General features: G+C 40.7%; 2 protein-coding genes across 6 annotated transcripts in view; one reads left to right on the top strand and one right to left on the bottom strand.

Annotated features, from left to right (window-relative positions):
• BBOF1 (basal body orientation factor 1) overlaps positions 1–1,765 on the top strand; it is a 49,623-nt gene extending 47,858 nt beyond the window's left edge. For 2 of the 3 annotated variants that reach the window (XM_005883556.2, XM_014531178.1), the window contains one exon: positions 1,070–1,765. In XM_005883556.2, the coding sequence (XP_005883618.2) occupies positions 1,070–1,087 (18 nt within the window). In that variant the 3' untranslated portion in view covers positions 1,088–1,765. The remainder of the gene's footprint in view (positions 1–1,069) is intronic. The other variant, XM_014531176.1, reaches the window with a different exon arrangement.
• Positions 1–19,949, bottom strand: part of ALDH6A1 (aldehyde dehydrogenase 6 family, member A1) — a 26,565-nt gene that overhangs the window by 2,061 nt on the left and 4,555 nt on the right. For 2 of the 3 annotated variants that reach the window (XM_005883560.2, XM_014531175.1), the window contains exons 2-11: positions 11,495–11,551; positions 10,119–10,193; positions 9,793–9,954; positions 9,489–9,567; positions 8,760–9,062; positions 6,972–7,093; positions 5,182–5,371; positions 4,795–4,976; positions 2,137–2,316; positions 1,772–1,870 (exon numbers count right to left, since the gene is read on the bottom strand). In XM_005883560.2, coding sequence (XP_005883622.1) covers positions 1,772–1,870; positions 2,137–2,316; positions 4,795–4,976; positions 5,182–5,371; positions 6,972–7,093; positions 8,760–9,062; positions 9,489–9,567; positions 9,793–9,954; positions 10,119–10,193; positions 11,495–11,551 — 1,449 coding nt within the window. Of the gene's footprint in view, positions 1–1,771; positions 1,871–2,136; positions 2,317–4,794; positions 4,977–5,181; positions 5,372–6,971; positions 7,094–8,759; positions 9,063–9,488; positions 9,568–9,792; positions 9,955–10,118; positions 10,194–11,494; positions 11,552–15,599; positions 15,687–19,949 lie in introns of those variants that run through there. The other variant, XM_014531174.1, reaches the window with a different exon arrangement.

Raw genomic sequence — 19,949 nt, forward strand, 5'->3', positions numbered from 1 at the left:
TGGCCCGCCCCTATGGGGGCTGATTGGGGGTGGGGCCGGCCAGGGCGAGGGGGAATGGTTGTTTCAGTGTTCTGGTCATTCTGCCATTTGGTCGTTGGGCTTTTATTATAAAGGACTAGAGGCCTGGTGCATGAAAATTCAGCCCAGCCTGCACCCTCTCGCAGTCCGGGACCCTTTGGGGGATGTCCACCTGCTGGCTTAGGCCCACTTCCCGGGGCGGGGTGGGGATCGGGCCTAAGCTGGCAGTCAGACATCCGTCTGGCAGCCATGGAGCCCTTGAGGGATGTCCGACTGATGGCTTAAACCTGTTCCTCCTGGGCCGCACTGCTGCTGCACTTGTAGCCATCAGCCTGACATGTGGCTGAACAGAGTTCCCCCTGTGAGAGCACACTGACCACCAGGGGGCAGCTCCTGCATTGAGCGTCTGCCTCTGGTGTCAGTGTGCATCATAGTGACCTGTCATTCCGCCATTAGGGTCAATTTGCATATTACTCTTTTATTATATAGGATTATTATATAGGATGATATTTTCATTTCTAAAATACAAATTAGCAATTTAATTACCTGAGGATTTTAGACTTCAAACTCTATATGATGTCAGTCTTTTCCTGCAAGAAGCCTCACTTACAGAGTAACTTATAAAGAAATTTTTGTTAATAGTATAAACTAGTTAGTTTTATAAAAGCTGTCATTTTTGTCACAAACTGTATAATAAGCCTCCAAATAATCAAATTTTTTCTTAGCCAGTTAGCCACACTGCCATATTCTGCTATGTAAGTCCACTGTTAATTTTTTATTAACATGTAAAAGAGAGACCTTTATAGAAAAAAAATGTAATTTATTACTGAATATTCCAAAATGGCTGAATTTCTGTAGGACTATAAAAAACTTCCACTAACCCATTTGTTCAACATATGTTTGGGCACCTGCTCTGTGCCAGGTGCTGCAGATAAGTAACTAAAGGGTGATGAGGACTTCTTAGCATAGCTTAAAGATGACTTGTCCCTGCCTACCTCTCTAGCCTCATCTCTTACCCCACTGTCTTACTCATTCACTCCCTGTGCTCCAGACCATTTCTGCTGTTTGAATATGCCATGACTGTTCTTGCCTTAGGAAGTATGCACCTCCTGAAGAATGTGATAATAGTGGTAACTTAATCCTCATAACCTCATGAAATATAGGTATTGTTGTTATTTTCATTTTACAGATGAAGAAATCTGAGACAAAGAGAAGGTATCTCCAAAGTCACACAGTTAATAACTGGCCAAGCTGGGGTTTGAACCCAGGCAATTTGGTTTCAGATCTGCTTTTGTTCAGTGCTGTATTTATAGTGCCTAGAATAGTGTTTGGTACAAAGAAGGTGCTCAAAGAAATTTTTTGTAAGTGAATAACCATTACAGGGAGAAATATGTGGATTGGTGGGAGCACATGAGGGCATACCCAACTGAGCACTGAGGAAAGGGCTGGTGGCAGTCAAGTGGTTTTCTGGAGGAGTCCATTCTTTAAATGGAGACATGACAGGTGATTAAGAGTTAGTCAGATGAAAATGAGGAGGCAGAGGAGAGGGCATATATAAAGGCTTGGACTTCCGTATGCTTTTTCCCTAAAACTCTGTTCTCTTTCAAATCTTTTCTAGGAGACCTACTGACAAGCAGTGCTGAACAATGTATGACCTCACAGAGGCTGCTGGCAGACCCTTCCTTGCAGAATCCTTGTTCCTGAATATATAAAAGTTTCTTAGAGGAAAAGACATTTAAAAAGACTTTGTTACCTGTTTGCCATAGAAATTGGTGTCTCCCCTGAAGGAAGATCGAGAGCCAGTGAATGAGAACATTGGTAAAGGCACTGGAATGGGGACATTCACACCCACCTAAAGCAGAACAAATCCACATCAGATATTAAAAAAAGGACTCAAACAAAGGAACTCTCCATTTAGAAGCATAAATGCGTGGCATTAGAGAGATCAAGTTTAAATACCCACCTTCCACCCTATATCCACCTCACTGAACTTTTATTCCTGAGGAAGAAAATGGGGCATTGTGGGAGATCAGAGCGGTAGCAACTGATCACTGTTTACCATCTCCCCAGGAAACAGTAAATGGCTATAAGAATCTCCTAAAAATTATTTTCACAAACCTGTCCAACATCCACCAAGTGGGAATATTTCCTAGCGGTGGCTCCATTGGTGGTGAAGATGGCAGTTCCATTTCCATAGGGGTTATCATTTACAATCTTGATGGCTTCATCCAAAGTATCTGTCTCCAGAACCACAAGAACTGGACCAAAAATCTCCTCTTTGTAACAAGTCATATTTGGCTGCCAGGAGTGATGCATCCAGAAAAGAAGTCAGTATTTTATGCTTATTTGTTAATTTAGAGCCCACTGTTTACATAGACAACTTTCATGTTAGTAATCTTTTTTCATTTTAAAGCACTTATTTTTTTAAAGTGCTTTCTTGCTGTGTTCCGTCTTCCAAGCTACCAATCTTTATCAATAACTTGAAATTCCCATTAATTACAATTACAATCCTTTCCTTTAAGCACTATTTTTAGGTCCCATGACCCATCACTAGCTTCCTCTTTTCTAATTGTATAACCTGTTTATACAATTATTATGTTACTGAAAACTTACATGAAAATTCATTTTTTAAATAAATCAAATATATATTTAAAATACCCCAGGAGATTTCTTTCTATTTAAAGAAACCCCGTGCTAAGTTTTCTATAACATAAATAATCCATTCTCATTCATTCCTTTGTTTCCCAAATGAGTCTGCACATTTATATTTTGATAGCAGGTTACATTAAACATACAAAACATTCTTTACCACTGTAGCTAGTCAGCTGTGTTTGTTATTTATAAGTGGGTATTTTCCTCCATGGTTCTTTGGCAAGAGATTTCATAATTTCTACTACACTTAATTCAACTTAATTATTCAGGATTTTAGTAGGATTTTTGGGGACATAAGTATTTCAAAAAAAGCCTCCTAACCTCAACTTAAGTCATTAATTTTAGCTGAAAAACGTGTAGAGTTTTAATAAATAAACATTTTTATTTGATAATAAAAATTATCTTCCTTTTGTCACTTTCTGGTAAAGATGCAGCTAAATTTAGAGCACAGAGTAAGTACTCAATAAATATGGGGTGGTTGATATGTTGATGGAAACACTGCAATAACTAAGCTAGGAATAAGAAGGAATGGGAAAAAAATTGACATTAAACAAATAAGTAACAAGTATAAGATAGGGATTAGCAAAATATGGTCATTGGGCCAAATATGGCGTGCTGCCTGTTTTTATACAGCCAACAAGCTAAGAATAATTTTTGTTGTTGTTATTGTTAATCCTCACCCAAGGATATTTTTCCATTCATTTTTAGAAAGAGTATGGAAAGGAGGGAGGGAGTGGGGGAGAGGGAGAGAGAAAGAGAAACATTGATGTGAAAGAGACACATTGATTGGTTGCCTCCTGCATGTATCTGACCGGGGCTGGGAATGGACTTGCAACCCAGGTACTTGCAGGACTGGGAATTGAACCCATGACCCTCTGGTGCTCAGGCTGATGCTCTAACCACTCAGAAACGCCGGCAAGGGCTCTATATTTTTTAAATGGTTGAAAAAAATCAATCATGGCATATAAAATTATTTGTAATTAAAGTTTCATTGTCCATAATAAAATTTTAACAGAACACAGCTACATAATGTTAATAGTTGCTTTCATACTAATATGTCAAGAGTTGAGTAGTTGTGACAGACATTGCATATCCCTGCAAAGCCAAAAATATTTACTATCTAGCCCTTTATGAAAAGTTTGCTGAATACTAGTAGAGTAGAAAGAGATCATGAGTGAGAAGGGAGGTTAAATCAGACTCTAGATAAAATAACTGAATAATTCTGGCAAGAAATGAAGTCTCTAGTCATTAAATGTTCTTTATTTATAAACTAGAGGCCCAGTGCATGAAATTTGTGCAAGGGGCGGTTCCTCAGTCTGGCCTGCACCCTCTCCAATCCGGGACCCCTTGGGGGATGTCCGACTGCCTCTCACAATCCAGGACTGCTGGCTCCTAACCGCTCATCTGCCTGATCGCCCCTAACCCCTCTGCCTGCCTGCCTGATTGCCCCTAACTGCTCCCCTGCTGGCCTGATGGCCCCTAACTGCTCTCCTGCTGGCCTCATCGCCCCCTAACCGCCTCTGCCTCACCCCGCACCCAGACCCAGGATTCCCACCTCCGGCCAGTCGCAAGCACCCGGGACCCAGGCTTCCCTCCCTCTGGCTGGCCAGCCCCGCACCCAGACCCAGGATTCCCACCTCCGGTCAGTCGCAAGCACCCGGGACCCAGGCCAGCTTTGCCTGGGTCGGCTGCAGCCGTAGGGGACCGTGGGTGGGTGGCTTCATCTGGGAAGCAGCTGCAGGCGCCAGGTGCTGCAGGGCAGGTGGCTTGTCCCTTTCCTGGGCTGCAGCCACAGGAGCTGGCATCCGGGACCCCGGGATGGACGGCTTGTCCCTCTCCCGGGCTGCAGCCTGGCTGGTACCCATACCTCTCTCATGAGCTCATTTGTGCCTGGCTGGTCCCCGTTCCTCTTGTGAGCTCATTTGTACCTGGCTGGTCCCCATTCCTCTCTTCCCAGTGTTGAGTGTCTGAGCAGTTCCGGCACAAGGGCACGAGGGTGTGAGGGAGCGATGACCATTTGCATATTAGCTCTTTATTATATAGGATTGGAGGGAAGAGATAACATAGCCTCTAAAGTGCCTTCCGCTCCCATATCTGGGAAACAAATAATCCAGAGTTGTTTACCTTGACATTTGAGATGATGGTTGGTCCAACAAAGTTGCCATTTTCATAGCCTTTGACTTTAATATTTCGACCATCAAGAAGGATGGAGGCTCCCTCCTTTGTTCCACTATCAATCAGATTACAGACTCGCTCTTTGGCCTGGGGTGTGATCAGAGGGCCAAGATCAGCTCCAGGCTGGTCTCCTATAAACAACACAGAAGTGTTTAAGGTCTTCAATAACATAACTTATGACTGCTAACTGAAGATTAATCTAAACAGGTACAGTATAAAGAGAGGCAATGGTAAAAAATGATATGATTGCTCCCATTGGCCAAAGCCAATGTTAAAACCAAGAGCTTGGTTTTAACAAATGCAAAGTCTAAAGGAGCTAGGCAGATAACATATTACCTGCGTTGACTCTCAGGTTTTTGGCACGCTCCACCAGCTCTGGCAGCCACTTCTTAGCTTCTCCCACAAGGATCGCTGTTGAAAGAGCCATGCAGCGCTGACCAGCAGCTCCAAATGCTGCCCCAACCAACTGGTTCAGTGTATTTTCCTTATTGGCATCTGGCATGACTACCCCATGGTTCTTGGCTCCCTAAGGAAATATAGAAAGCACATGAATCTTCCTTGAGAAAATAAAATTATGCTAAAAATTAGGCAAATAATATGAGATTTCAAATGAACATTTAAGGTAAGACTAGAGAATTTATCCTTTGCTGCTTTGAGGATAGACTGATTATTTTGATACTGCTAAAGTCTTGGTAACATTGAGCAAGTCTCCAGATTACTTTCCCCCTTCTCAGTTGATAAGCTGATATATGTTTATTTAGATTAAAAAAAAAAAAAAGAACCCCAATCATCACATTTAAGTCAAACTGATAGGCTAACACTGCATCCAGGACCAATGAGAACTACTTTCTCTTTCCTGTTAGATAGGAAAGAATTTGTTGTCTGCTGGGGTTTCCAGTTACATGAATAGCAGTGTAAACAACTGCCAGTAATAATGCCAGTAGCCAGATGAAACAAAATAGGAGGTAGCCCTCTCCTGATAAACAAGTTCTGGAAAGAGGTTCCCCAGACTGGCTTGCTTCTAGATACACATCCTCATGAACTTCTATGAAGGATAACATCTGGTCATTTCCAAACATGTTTTTAGATACAACTATAATTGACTACATGGATAAATACTATGCCAGCTACTTAATTTTATCCCATTACACATGGTATACTGTGAATTGGGAGGAACTTAAGTCAAACTGGCCAAAATACACTCAGCCATGAAAAGAAATAAGTAGGCATATCATGAAGTTTCCAAACCTGTGCTCGGGTGGCTATTCTTTATGCAATATTAGTCAAAGAGTGAGAAAGTAGCAATTGGACTTTATATTTAGTATCAAAGAATTGCCAACTATTTGACAAGGAACTAGTAAGAGAACAGCAAAACTATGCAATCTAGTAAACCACACATCTCGTATAGGGATATGGGGCTCTTCTCAGTGCCTTAGTCTGAACTCTTAGGGAAGAAGATATTTTGACATTAGTAGTTAGGATACGCCTTAAAAGAAGGAAAAGGTTAAAGGGCTAGAAAAGCATGGTATGAAGGAAGAAACAGGGCCAGAACCAGAATTCAGCTGTTACTGCTAAAGCTCAAAGAATATGAATAACATTCTCAGGGAAAGATGTGCCCCTTGGCACCCAAATTTGTTGTATAAGATAAAAGGTAATTAAAGTTGCTCGGCCAGTGTGGCTCAGTGTGGTTGAGCATCAACCTATGAACCAGGAGGTTAAGGTTTGATTTCCGGTCAGGGCACATGCCCGAGTTGCGGGCTCAATCTCCAGTGAGGGGTGTGCAGGAGGCAGCCGATCTATGATTCTCTCTCATCATTGATGCTTCTATCTCTCTCTCCATCTCCCTTCCTCTCTGAAATCAATAATATATATATATGTATATATATATACACACACACACACACACACACACACACACATACATATATATATTTTTTAAAAAATAAAGTCACTTAGAATAAACCTCATCACAATATTCATCATTAAAGGAAAGCTATTCGGGATGAAATGGGAATAAGGAAACATTGGCGTTAGAGTGGGAGGAGAGGCCCCTCTGCTGCAGGGCTGTTCTAGGTAATTTTAATACATATAACAAAGTTTGAGAGAAAAAAGGAATAAGAAGTCACCATGTTGGCTTGAACTCTCTTGCCATGTCTTGACCCTCTCTCGAAGATGTACTCTCCTGCCTGGTTGGATCCCACAAAGCTGATTGCTTTGATATCCGGATGATCACAAATGAAGTTCACAGCTTTAAGAAGAAAATAAATGATCACCATAAAGGAACAAATGGCTATGGGTTTCTCAACATAACAAATTTCCCCTTTTCCCACTGCTATGAGGGAGAAATTTTCATACTTTTGTGTTTCAATGCTGGATTCCCATTTTGAAGTTCTCTCTTTCTTTGTCCTCTTAATTCTTTAAACTATAAAGTCTATTTAGCATCTTCCCTTTCATTATTTTTCTCATTTGCTATTCCAGAATTTCCACTTTTAACTCTGAAACTTACAACTTCTATTTTTCTTGAAAACAACAGCCCTTCAGAGCATTTGAGATCGTGCTTCCTGGCACTGTCCTCAGTTTGGGCTCAAACACACTCTTATAAAATTCTCCAAAATAACAGCTCTTCAATACTCAACACTTCTGTTATTTAAGAATATGATATTTCTTCAACTGTCACTACATACCAGAACTCTCAGATACTGCTGTGCCCTTATGTGAGAGACAATATAGCATAGTACATTCATGTGCTGCTTAACGACAGGGACAACGTTCTGAGAAATTCATCATTAGGCAATTTTGTCATTGCGCAAACATCATAGAGTGCACTTACACAAACCTAGATGGTATAACCTGTGGTTCATAGGCTACAAACCTGTACAGTATGCTTCTGTATAAAAAATATGAGATTAAATTAAACACAAGAGAAAATGATGCAATCAACAGGTGCAGTAAACGTGAGATGTATAAGGCTGCTGCCAGCATAATATGACATACTATTTTACAGCAAACTTCTTTTTTAAGTAGAAAGAGTACACTCTAAAATACCAAAGAGAATAGTATAGTAAGTACACAAATCAGTTATATAGTCATTTATTATCATTATTAAGTAGTATGTATTGTACATCATTGCATATGCTATACTTTTCTATACCAGCATCACCACAAACGTGTGAGTAATGCATTGCACTACAATGTTACCATGACTACAATGTCACTAGGTGATAAGAATTTTTCAACTCTATTATAATCTTTTTGGTCCACTGTTGTATATGCAGTCTGTTGTTGACCAAAACATCGTTATGTGCCACATGACTATATTTAAAAGTAAAAACCAGGTTCAGCCTTCCTGGATATATACATCTTGGCTCTGATAGGTTTTAGCAGTGTGACTTTGGGCAAATTACTTAATTTCATTATGCTTCAATTTTCTTATCTGTAAAATGGAAAAATAGCATCTATCTAAATGGGTTCTTATAAAGATTAAATGAAATAATATATGTAAGATACAGGAAACAGTGCCTGAAACACAGAAGCAATTTTTAAGTAGTAGCTATTATATGAATTAGAAGGCTTTTAGTCTCTCTGAGGTCCATAAAGTGAGTCTCTGAATTAAAAATCCTCATAAATTATCTCAATATTAAAGTGAAAACTTTTTCTTTAATCTTATCTGTGTCTTGCCCTAATCCATATTTCTTTGTCCCAATGTATTTCGTAGGGCAAGAAGCACTGCTACTCCCTAGTTAGTTACCTTAGCACACAGACAGCAAAACAGTTAACAAATATTACCTTCAAACATGGAGGTAACTTAGTAAATCCCTTCATCCCTACGTTCCTCATTCTAGAACACCCATCACCACTCAACACCTTGATATTTGGGAAGCCAGATTAAGTGCCATGTACTGAAAGGCAGTTACCGTCATGTTGTCCATGGATGATGTTCAGTGTTCCATCAGGGGCACCAGAGTCCTGAAGCAACTTAGCAAGAAGCATAGTTGCTCCAGGGACTCGCTCTGATGGTTTCATTAGGAAGGTATTTCCACACACCATGGCCATGGGAAACATCCAAAGGGGGATCATGGCAGGAAAATTGAATGGAGCAATGCCTGCACACACCCCCAGAGGCAGACGGTAGGAATAAAGGTCCATGTCTTTGGTGATGGATGGCATGGTCTCTCCCAGCAGGAGGGATGTCACACTGCAGGCATGCTCAACCACCTCTGCAACAGAGAAGAAGCAGTCAGGCCAGCAGCTGCCCACAGGGTACACTACCTGCCTTTGTCACGCTCCAATAAGCCCTGAGGGCAGGGAGTGGCTCAGGCCAAGGACAGAGGGAAGAAACACTGACTTGACCTTCCATGAGAGAAGGGCTTGTGCAAAATGAGATTCTCTAAATGGGAAAAAGACAGTGAAATGTACATACCTACTGGAAGATCAGTTGAGTAAGACAAAAAATGAAGTAAACCAATTTCATAGATTGCTGAGAAGTATTGCCATTCTCCACAAGTATTAAAAAAGATATCATGGGATCACGAAATCAACATAAAGGAAGAAGCAATCCCTCATTAAGGGATCTTTGCCTCCCATTTTCTTTTGCTCCTTTCCCAAATGTCCCTGAAGCTCCCCAGGAGGGACACCCAGCTTACGAAGGCCTCGAAACACATCTCCTTCAGCATCCGCTAGGGTCTTCCCTTGTTCCAGAGTGATTAACCTGGCAATTTCTTTCTAGAGAGAAAACACACAAATAGAAACCAATACAAGGGTGTGTCTCCTTTTAGTTCTCAGGCAGCAAAGGAAGGACGAAACTGGGGAGAAGTAATATGAAAGAGAACCATGATCTACGTCTCTCTGGACTGAACAGTGAGGGAGTGCAGCTAAAAGGGCCTCTGTGGGTGTGACAAGTCTCCTATAGACAACAGTTTGGAAAATGGTGTCATTCAGATTTCTTACCAAGTTTTCTTTAATAAGTTGTTGATAGCGAAGCAGAACCTGCTGACGGCTTAATACTGAAGTGTCTGCCCATGCGGGAAAAGAACGTTTGCAGGAGGCAACAGCTGCATCCATTTCAGCCTTGGTGGCCTGAGGGACCCGACCAATGACCTCATTGGTGGCCTGATGGGAAAAAGCAGCCCATCATCCTTTGCCCCTGCCTCGCCTTCTCCATTTTTCATGGCTACAAAGGCAACACTACGTGCTTCATGATAGACACCCAGGTCCCCACTTTCCCACCATGTTCCCAGAATTCTAGGCTAGTCAGTTTAAGCAGCTTTGCTTACTGGGTTGTGGATGTCGATCCATTTGTCACTTTTGGATTCAACAAATTTCCCATCAATGAAGAGCTTTACAGTTGGCTGGAAAAAACAACAATAACACACACACACACACACACACACACACAAAATACTGTATTAGTTAATTGTTTTACTTTTCTCTCTATCACAAAAAGGAAGGAATTTGGCTTGATAAGGAATCTACTGCTCTTTAGAAATGTTGCCACTCCCAAAGCGATACACAATAGACTTGTTTATAGTGTTTGTTAAGATGTGGCAGAGTCTCTGAAAACTGTGATCTCTCTGAAAATAGGAAATTTCCAGCTAATCACACAGTGGAACTTCATGAGTAAACACATGGCACTGTAAAGCTTACACTAAAAAAGCAGCAGATTGTGTTAACAAAGATTAGCTCTATTGTGACTTCTTGGTCCAGCTGATGTTCTGTTACATTAGCATGATAATGTCTTACCTTTATGATCAAAATATATGTATATTTTTAATCCTCACCCAAGGATATTTTTCCATTGATCTTTTAGAGAGAGCGGAAGAGGGGAAGACTGAGAGATACATTGGTGTAAGAAAAACACATCGATTGGCTGCCTCCTGCATGATCCCTGACCGGGGCTGGGAGGTGCCTCGACTGGGGAGGAGCCTGCAACCAAGGTAAGTAGCCTTGACTGGAATCGAACCCGGAACCTATTGGTCCACAGGCCAACCTCTATCCACTGAGCCAAACAGGCTAGGGCTATGATCAAAATATTTTAAAAATGTTTTTATCTGTGATTTTTTTTCTGAGAAGCTCACTTTTGTTAAATTTCCAAAAGGGTCTGTGGACCAAAAAAAGTGAAGGGCGACTGTGCTACAGTGTGTGCATGCTTTGTAGAAAGGATTTTTGAGCACCAGTCCTATTTATTAGATTTAGGTACTACATATGGCTGACAGACACAAGGTCTGTAAAAACAACTCTAAAGGTTATCAAGAAGTACAAATCACCTGGCGGGATCAACTAAACATCTAGAAGCCATGAAAATGTTTGTAACTTTTCACACAGTTATCTTATTTCAGAAGAGAAATAATCTAAAAGAAGTAAAAAAACAAACAAACTGTAAATAAATGTTTGTAAAACAATATTGAAAAACTGAAGCAATCTAAATGTTATATGGGGAAAATATGAGTTAATTCAGGTTATGTATACTTAATGGAATATAACGCAGCCATTAAAATCCTAACATAATAGACATATTAAATAAGAAAACCCAGAAGAAAGTTTCACATATACTCTGATCACAGTTACATAAAGAAGATAAATTTTGAGGAATATCCAAAAATTATACTGGATTCCTTCTCAGAAGTCAACTTTTCATGCCAAATAAACTCACCACTGAAGAAGAGAAGGAGGATGCTGAATACCAAGTGGAGTTCACCTTGGAAGAAACCTGTGAGGTAAAAGAATGATTATTTTTATAAATGAGAGCAGAAAATTATTCAAAATGTAGTGAATGGCTACTATATGCTTAATATTATACTAGTTATTGTGGATATATGAAAAAGGACTTGATGTTTGTTGTTCTCAAGGGTCATAGAATCTTTGAAAAGACATGAGACTGAGATACAGCAAATTGAGAAAACAAGAAACTATAATGATAGTATCCTGAATTTCTGGACAGTCCTGATTAAAAAAAATAATTTTTGCCCAGCCAGGCTGCTCAGTTGGTTGAGCATTGTCCCTGGGCACATACTTAGGTGGCGAGTTCAATCCCTGCTGGTGGTGCCTATGGCAGGCAACCAATTGATGTTTCTCTTGCACATCGATGTCTGTCTCTCTTTCTCTCTATTTCCCTTCCTCTCTCTAATATCAATTAAAAATACTTTTTCTTTCATTAGTCCATATTTTCCTAATTTTTGGCCTGGAAAATGTAGTCACCATAAATCTAACAATATGAAAACACTTAGCATGGTATCCAACACAATAGGTGTTGAATGTAAGACAGTATATAACCAAGTATCAAATATAAGTATAATATGCCCATACAAATACTTAAACACAAATGTTCAGAGCAGCTTTATTTATAACAGCCCAAAACTTAGAAATATACCAAACGTCTACCATTAGATAGGTGACTAGAGGAACTAATATCCATACATTGGACTACTACCCAGCAATAAAAATGAATGAAACCACCTGAATAATTATAGTAATATTGAGTAAAAGAAGTCATACATAAAAAGAGTACATACTGGATAACTCATTTATATAAAACTAGAAAATTCAAACTAATCTGTAGTGTCAGAAAGCACATCAGTGGTTACCTAAAGATGATGTGGGAGGTGGAGAGCAGAGGGTAGAGGGTAACTTTTGGGGATATGGATATAATCATTATCTTGATTGTGATGATGTTTTCATAGGTGTATACAAATATTAAAACTTATCAAATTGTACATTTTAAATATATACAGTTTCTGTCAACTTCATTTCAATAAAGCTATTTTTTAAAAATGCCACATGTACCTTAGAGATTATGATTAGAATACTGGAGGGGGGTCAGTTACAATAACTCTCCAAATCAAGCATGTCAAACTTGCGGCCTGTGGGCCACATGCAGCCCACAACGAATATTTTTGCAGCCCAGCCAATATAATGGTATGTAAGAAACATTTTAATAAAATTTCATAACTTAATTTTTATAATATCCTGTTATACATAACTAGAGGCCCGGTGCACGGATTCGTGCACATTGAAAGTAAATTAATTAGAAGGTGGCCGGCTAGGCGAGATGGGCTGGACATGCTCTGGAGCCAACCTCCCATTCCCTCCTCAGCCAGCTGCACCTGGGGCAGTGCTGGGGCTCGAAGGGCGTCTGTGGAGTGAGTGGGATCCCTCTGGCAGGGGGGTTCCTCCAGAAGGTGGGGTCCCTTGGCCTGGCCTGCGGGGATTGGGCCAAAACCAGCAGTCTGACATCCCCTGAGGAGTCCTGGAGAGAAGCCACTCTGCAAAGTTGCTGTTGCTCGGCAGCTCCTGCATTAAGTGTCTGCCCCCTGGTGGTCAGTCCATGTCATAGGTACTGGCCTGTCAGCTGGTCACTTAGCCTTTTATATATATAGATTATTAATAATGAACTATAACATTCCCTGACTGATTACTATAATTGTGTTGCGTTCATTTCCCTTGTGCACCTTACACGTAGGCGCACCATTTCTCTCCACTAATACTAGCAGCGAATATTTTAGTAGCCTATTGCCATGTCATTAGTCTTGGACTGACTTATTTGGTGTATGCATCAGGAAATATTTTGGCCTTTGGAGAACAAGAAAAATACGTTTATTTGTGTTATGCTTATTAATTTGTGCAGTTATTCAGTGTCTGGTAGGTTAATGTTCAAGAAAAAATATTAATTTTTATTAAAATGTTCTATTATTTTATGTTAACAATTAATCATTTATATCAGCCCTTTGTATTGAGCATGTCTCTATCGAAATAAACCTACATTTCTATAAAAATTGAAGCTTTTGTTTTTTGGCGGCCCACATAAACTTAAACCTTGTTTATTTGGTCCGTGTTAGCCTTTGAGTTTGACATGCTTACTCTAAATAAATAGTTTGTATATGTTATGGAAGTTGATTTAATAAATATTAAAGTCTAATCAAAGTGAGCAATATGAAATACCTTGGACTGGAATATATTAACCTATTATCTTGTCTGAATAGAGAACACATTAACGAAAGGTTTAGCGCTGCATGAAGTGCAAGAATTTGTGCATCTGTAGCACTGTCCAGGAGAAAGGGTACTTTGGACCAGCAACATTTTAATAAAATTTCATAACTTAATTTTTATAATATCCTGTTATACATAACTAGAGGCCCGGTGCACGGATTCGTGCACATTGAAAGTAAATTAATTAGAAGGTGGCCGGCTAGGCGAGATGGGCTGGACATGCTCTGGAGCCAACCTCCCATTCCCTCCTCAGCCAGCTGCACCTGGGGCAGTGCTGGGGCTCGAAGGGCGTCTGTGGAGTGAGTGGGATCCCTCTGGCAGGGGGGTTCCTCCAGAAGGTGGGGTCCCTTGGCCTGGCCTGCGGGGATTGGGCCAAAACCAGCAGTCTGACATCCCCTGAGGAGTCCTGGAGAGAAGCCACTCTGCAAAGTTGCTGTTGCTCGGCAGCTCCTGCATTAAGTGTCTGCCCCCTGGTGGTCAGTCCATGTCATAGGTACTGGCCTGTCAGCTGGTCACTTAGCCTTTTATATATATAGATTATTAATAATGAACTATAACATTCCCTGACTGATTACTATAATTGTGTTGCGTTCATTTCCCTTGTGCACCTTACACGTAGGCGCACCATTTCTCTCCACTAATACTAGCAGCGAATATTTTAGTAGCCTATTGCCATGTCATTAGTCTTGGACTGACTTATTTGGTGTATGCATCAGGAAATATTTTGGCCTTTGGAGAACAAGAAAAATACGTTTATTTGTGTTATGCTTATTAATTTGTGCAGTTATTCAGTGTCTGGTAGGTTAATGTTCAAGAAAAAATATTAATTTTTATTAAAATGTTCTATTATTTTATGTTAACAATTAATCATTTATATCAGCCCTTTGTATTGAGCATGTCTCTATCGAAATAAACCTACATTTCTATAAAAATTGAAGCTTTTGTTTTTTGGCGGCCCACATAAACTTAAACCTTGTTTATTTGGTCCGTGTTAGCCTTTGAGTTTGACATGCTTACTCTAAATAAATAGTTTGTATATGTTATGGAAGTTGATTTAATAAATATTAAAGTCTAATCAAAGTGAGCAATATGAAATACCTTGGACTGGAATATATTAACCTATTATCTTGTCTGAATAGAGAACACATTAACGAAAGGTTTAGCGCTGCATGAAGTGCAAGAATTTGTGCATCTGTAGCACTGTCCAGGAGAAAGGGTACTTTGGACCAGCAGACAAACCTTCTAAATGCCTATTCTGCTTCTTCCTCCATTCCTCACAAAAGCTAGCTCAAACCACCAATACTGTCCTGGAGCCCACCATGTCTTATTTATAGCCATGTCCCCAATACCAATGTGGTACATAGTAGGTGTTCAATAAATATCTATTGAACAAAAGAAAGGTGCATTGGGCTGGACTCCCTCCACCTCAGATTAGTTTAGGTGTTCCTCTTTTTGTACTCCCATAGCAGACAATACTTCCCCTATCAGGTTTATTTGTCTCTGTTGTAATTGCCTAAGTACTTGTTACCCAAAAGATTGTAAGTTCCATTAGGATAGGCTTGTTCACCTGCTTTAAAAATATTTGTATTGCCCTAATCGGCTTGGCTCAGTGGATAGAGCGTCAATCCTCGTAATGAAGACTCCTGGGTTCGATTCTGGTCAAGGCACGTACTGGTTGCTTTACAGAGTTATTGTGATCAAAACTGTACAGATATGAAAAATGGTTGGTGTTTAATAAATGTCATTATTATTTTATTATTATAAATACTTACTTGTTCTCACTCCTTGCTATTTAAAAACTTATCAATTCTCTTAAAACTTCCAACTCTGCTACTTCCTCTCTTACTGTCAGGAGCTGACTTTGCTTTCCTAAAGTTCAGAGGAAACAGAAACCATGAGATGAGAATTTCCTACTAGCAAATCTATAAAATTGACCTGCAATTATACCCATCTTTTTTTCCTTCCTCCCTCTTATAATGGAGAAAGTAGCTAGCAAGCTCTGTGAGAACAAAGTGACTGGGAGACAGAGGTGCACAATCAATATCTGTGGGCTGACTGAAATGGTGTCTGTCCTCCAGTCTAAGGCTAATCCATGCACCAACCTTTCCTGCTGCCTCTTGTTTTTTGGGCCCACATAAACTTAAACCTTGTTTATTTGGTCCGTGTTAGCCTTTGAGTTTGACATGCTTACTCTAAATAAATAGTTTGTATATGTTATGGAAGTTGATTTAATAAATATTAAAGTCTAATCAAAGTGAGCAATATGAAATACCTTGGACTGGAATATATTAACCTATTATCTTGTCTGAATAGAGAACACATTAACGAAAGGTTTAGCGCTGCATGAAGTGCAAGAATTTGTGCATCTGTAGCACTGTCCAGGAGAAAGGGTACTTTGGACCAGCAGACAAACCTTCTAAATGCCTATTCTGCTTCTTCCTCCATTCCTCACAAAAGCTAGCTCAAACCACCAATACTGTCCTGGAGCCCACCATGTCTTATTTATAGCCATGTCCCCAATACCAATGTGGTACATAGTAGGTGTTCAATAAATATCTATTGAACAAAAGAAAGGTGCATTGGGCTGGACTCCCTCCACCTCAGATTAGTTTAGGTGTTCCTCTTTTTGTACTCCCATAGCAGACAATACTTCCCCTATCAGGTTTATTTGTCTCTGTTGTAATTGCCTAAGTACTTGTTACCCAAAAGATTGTAAGTTCCATTAGGATAGGCTTGTTCACCTGCTTTAAAAATATTTGTATTGCCCTAATCGGCTTGGCTCAGTGGATAGAGCGTCAATCCTCGTAATGAAGACTCCTGGGTTCGATTCTGGTCAAGGCACGTACTGGTTGCTTTACAGAGTTATTGTGATCAAAACTGTACAGATATGAAAAATGGTTGGTGTTTAATAAATGTCATTATTATTTTATTATTATAAATACTTACTTGTTCTCACTCCTTGCTATTTAAAAACTTATCAATTCTCTTAAAACTTCCAACTCTGCTACTTCCTCTCTTACTGTCAGGAGCTGACTTTGCTTTCCTAAAGTTCAGAGGAAACAGAAACCATGAGATGAGAATTTCCTACTAGCAAATCTATAAAATTGACCTGCAATTATACCCATCTTTTTTTCCTTCCTCCCTCTTATAATGGAGAAAGTAGCTAGCAAGCTCTGTGAGAACAAAGTGACTGGGAGACAGAGGTGCACAATCAATATCTGTGGGCTGACTGAAATGGTGTCTGTCCTCCAGTCTAAGGCTAATCCATGCACCAACCTTTCCTGCTGCCTCTTTTAAAAATTTTTTCTTTAAAAAACAAATATTTGTATTGCCCTAGCTGGTTTGGCTCAGTAAACAGAGCGTCAGCCTGCAGACTGAAGGATCCTGTGTTCGATTCCAGTCAAGGGCACGTACCGGTTGCAGGCTTGACTCGGCCCTAGTTGGGGTGCATGTGGAAGGCAACCAATCAATGTGTCTCTCTCACATCAATGTTTCTCTCTGCCTCTCCCTTCCCCTCCTTTCCACTCTCTCTAAAAACAAATGGAAAAATATCCTTGGGTGAGGATTAACAATAACAAAACAAAAAAATATATTTTTATGGATTTTTCAAGAGAGAGGGAGAGGGAGAGAAAAACATTGATGTGAGATTGAAACACTGATCAGCAGCCTCCTGCTCGCTCCCTATCGGGGTTTGAACCTGAAACCCAGGCATGTGCCCTGACAGGGAATTGAACCAGCAACCTTTTGGTGCACAGGATGACGCCCAACCAGCTGAGCCACCCGGCCTGGGCTCCTGCTGGCTCTTACACTTCCATCAATTATCCTTTCTTTCCTGTATCTTATAAACCTCTCTCCATCCAATAGCAAGGGTTCTCTATACCAGTGGTCGCCAACCATTAGGACCTCACGGACCACCGGTTCGCCACCGCTGCTCTATACTAATTACCTTTATTTCCTCATCTCCCACTAACTCTTCAATCTATCCAGACCTTCATGATTGAACACCAGTAACTTCCTACATCCCATGGACTCCATCATACTTGACCTCTTAGCAAAGGTGACATGGTGTGGAGGAGAGACTATGCCATGATGTGACAGCTATGGGGCCCTGCTAACTAGATCCTGGCCAGAACAAAGATTGCTTCCCAAAAGTCCCCCCAGGGACTATCTAATTTACCCCTCCCCTATGCCCCAAGCATGCTGGTTCCTGGAATAGGTCATTACCCCAACCCCAATCAAGCACACAAAACATTTCCCCCTTATCTGGGGTAGCTCATGCCCCAGTACCCCATCCATCCAGCCCTGTCCTATAGAACCCTTTAGTGCAAGCATGTCAAACTCAAAGGCTAACATGAGCCAAATAAACAAGGTTTAAGTTTATGTGGTCTGCAAAAAAACAAAAGCTTCAATTTTCATAGAAATATAGATTCATTTCGATAGAGACATGCTAAATACAAAGGGCTGATATAAATTGGTGATCGTTAACATAAAATAGAACATTTTAATAAAAATTAATATTTTTTTCTTGAACATTAACCTACCAGACACTGAATAACTGCAAAAATAAGCATAACGCAAATAAACCTGTTTTTCTTGTTCTCCGAAAGCAAAATATTTCCTATTGCGCACACCAAACAAGTCAGTACAAGACTAATGACGTGGCAATCGGCTGCTAAAATATTCACTGCTAGTGTTAGTGGAGAGAAATGGTGCGCCTGCGAGTAAGGAGCATAAGGGAAAGGAATGCAACATGATTATAGTAATCTATCATTAGCGAACGTTGTAGTTTGTTATTAATAATTATGTCTAACAGGATATTGTAAAAATAAAGTTACAAACTTTTATTAAAACTTTTTTACATACCACTATATTGGCTGGGCCGCAAAAATATTCACTGTGGGCTGCGAGTTTGACATGCTTGTTTTAGTGCCTGCCACATGGCACAAAGGATATCCATACCATCTTCCAGTCACCCAAGAGGAACCTCAGATATGTTCCCTTAATAAACTTTATGTAATAAAGGAATTGTCGGCCTTTCTTTGGTCTCTCAACCCTAGGAAATCCTATATAATAAAAAGCTAATATGCAAATTGACCGAATGGCAAAACAACCGGTCGCTATGACACGAACTGACCACCAGGGGGCAGACACTCAACACAGGAGCTGCCCCCTGGTGGTCAGTGGCTCCCACAGGGGGAGCACCACTCAGCCAGAAGCCAGGCTCAAGGCTGGCAAGTGCAGCGGTGGTGGCAGGAGCCTCTCCCGCTTCTGTGGCAGTCGGACATCCCCTGAGGGCTCCTAGACTGCGAGAGGGCGCAGGCTGGGCTGAGGGACCACCCCCCTCAAGTGCACGAATTTCGTGCACCGAGCCACTAGTTTTATATAACACAGTAATCATGCCCTCCTTCCTGAACCCCCTTTTCACTTGCCTTCTGTGATACCCGGGTATCTCTTCTTTCTCTTGGACTATTTCTCTGCCTTCTTTTCTAGTTCATTCTCCTCTGCCTGGCCACTTTGAATTGGGTCTTAGGCCTTCTTTTCTTCTTATGCTGCATACTCTCCTTGAGTGATTTTATCTCCTCCTGTGGCTTAAATAGTTAGATCCTGATGATGCCCAAATTTGTAGTTCCTAGCCAGAATCTTCCTCTTCAGGTAATATCCACATAACTATCTTTGCTCTATCTCTACTTATTATTTAGGTACAGGTTGAAAAAGCTGAATTCTTCTTCCCACCAACTTTTCTGCTTCCTATAGGCCACCTTGCAGTGAATGGGACTGCTTACTGTTCACCTAGTTGCCCAACCAGAAACCTGAATGTCATCCCAACTCCTCCCTTTCTCTTCACAGTGAATAAATTAAGTCCAGGCAATTTGTTCCCCCAGAAATCTTTGACTACACCCCTTTTCCTTTACCCCTCCTGCCATCACCTGTACCATCATTGTCTCTAACCTGGATTTCAATCTTAAATCTTGTGAACCTAGTTTCCATCTCATAGCCAGAGGGTCTTTCTAAAACACAAATCTGGTTAGATCAGTGATTCCCAAAGTGGGCGCTACCGCCCCCTGGTGGGCACTGCAGCGATCCAGGGGGGCGGTGATGGCCATAGGTGCATTTGGGGGCAT

Source organism: Myotis brandtii, unplaced genomic scaffold (assembly GCF_000412655.1).
Source record: "Myotis brandtii unplaced genomic scaffold, ASM41265v1 scaffold793, whole genome shotgun sequence".
Lineage (NCBI taxonomy): Eukaryota > Metazoa > Chordata > Mammalia > Chiroptera > Vespertilionidae > Myotis > Myotis brandtii.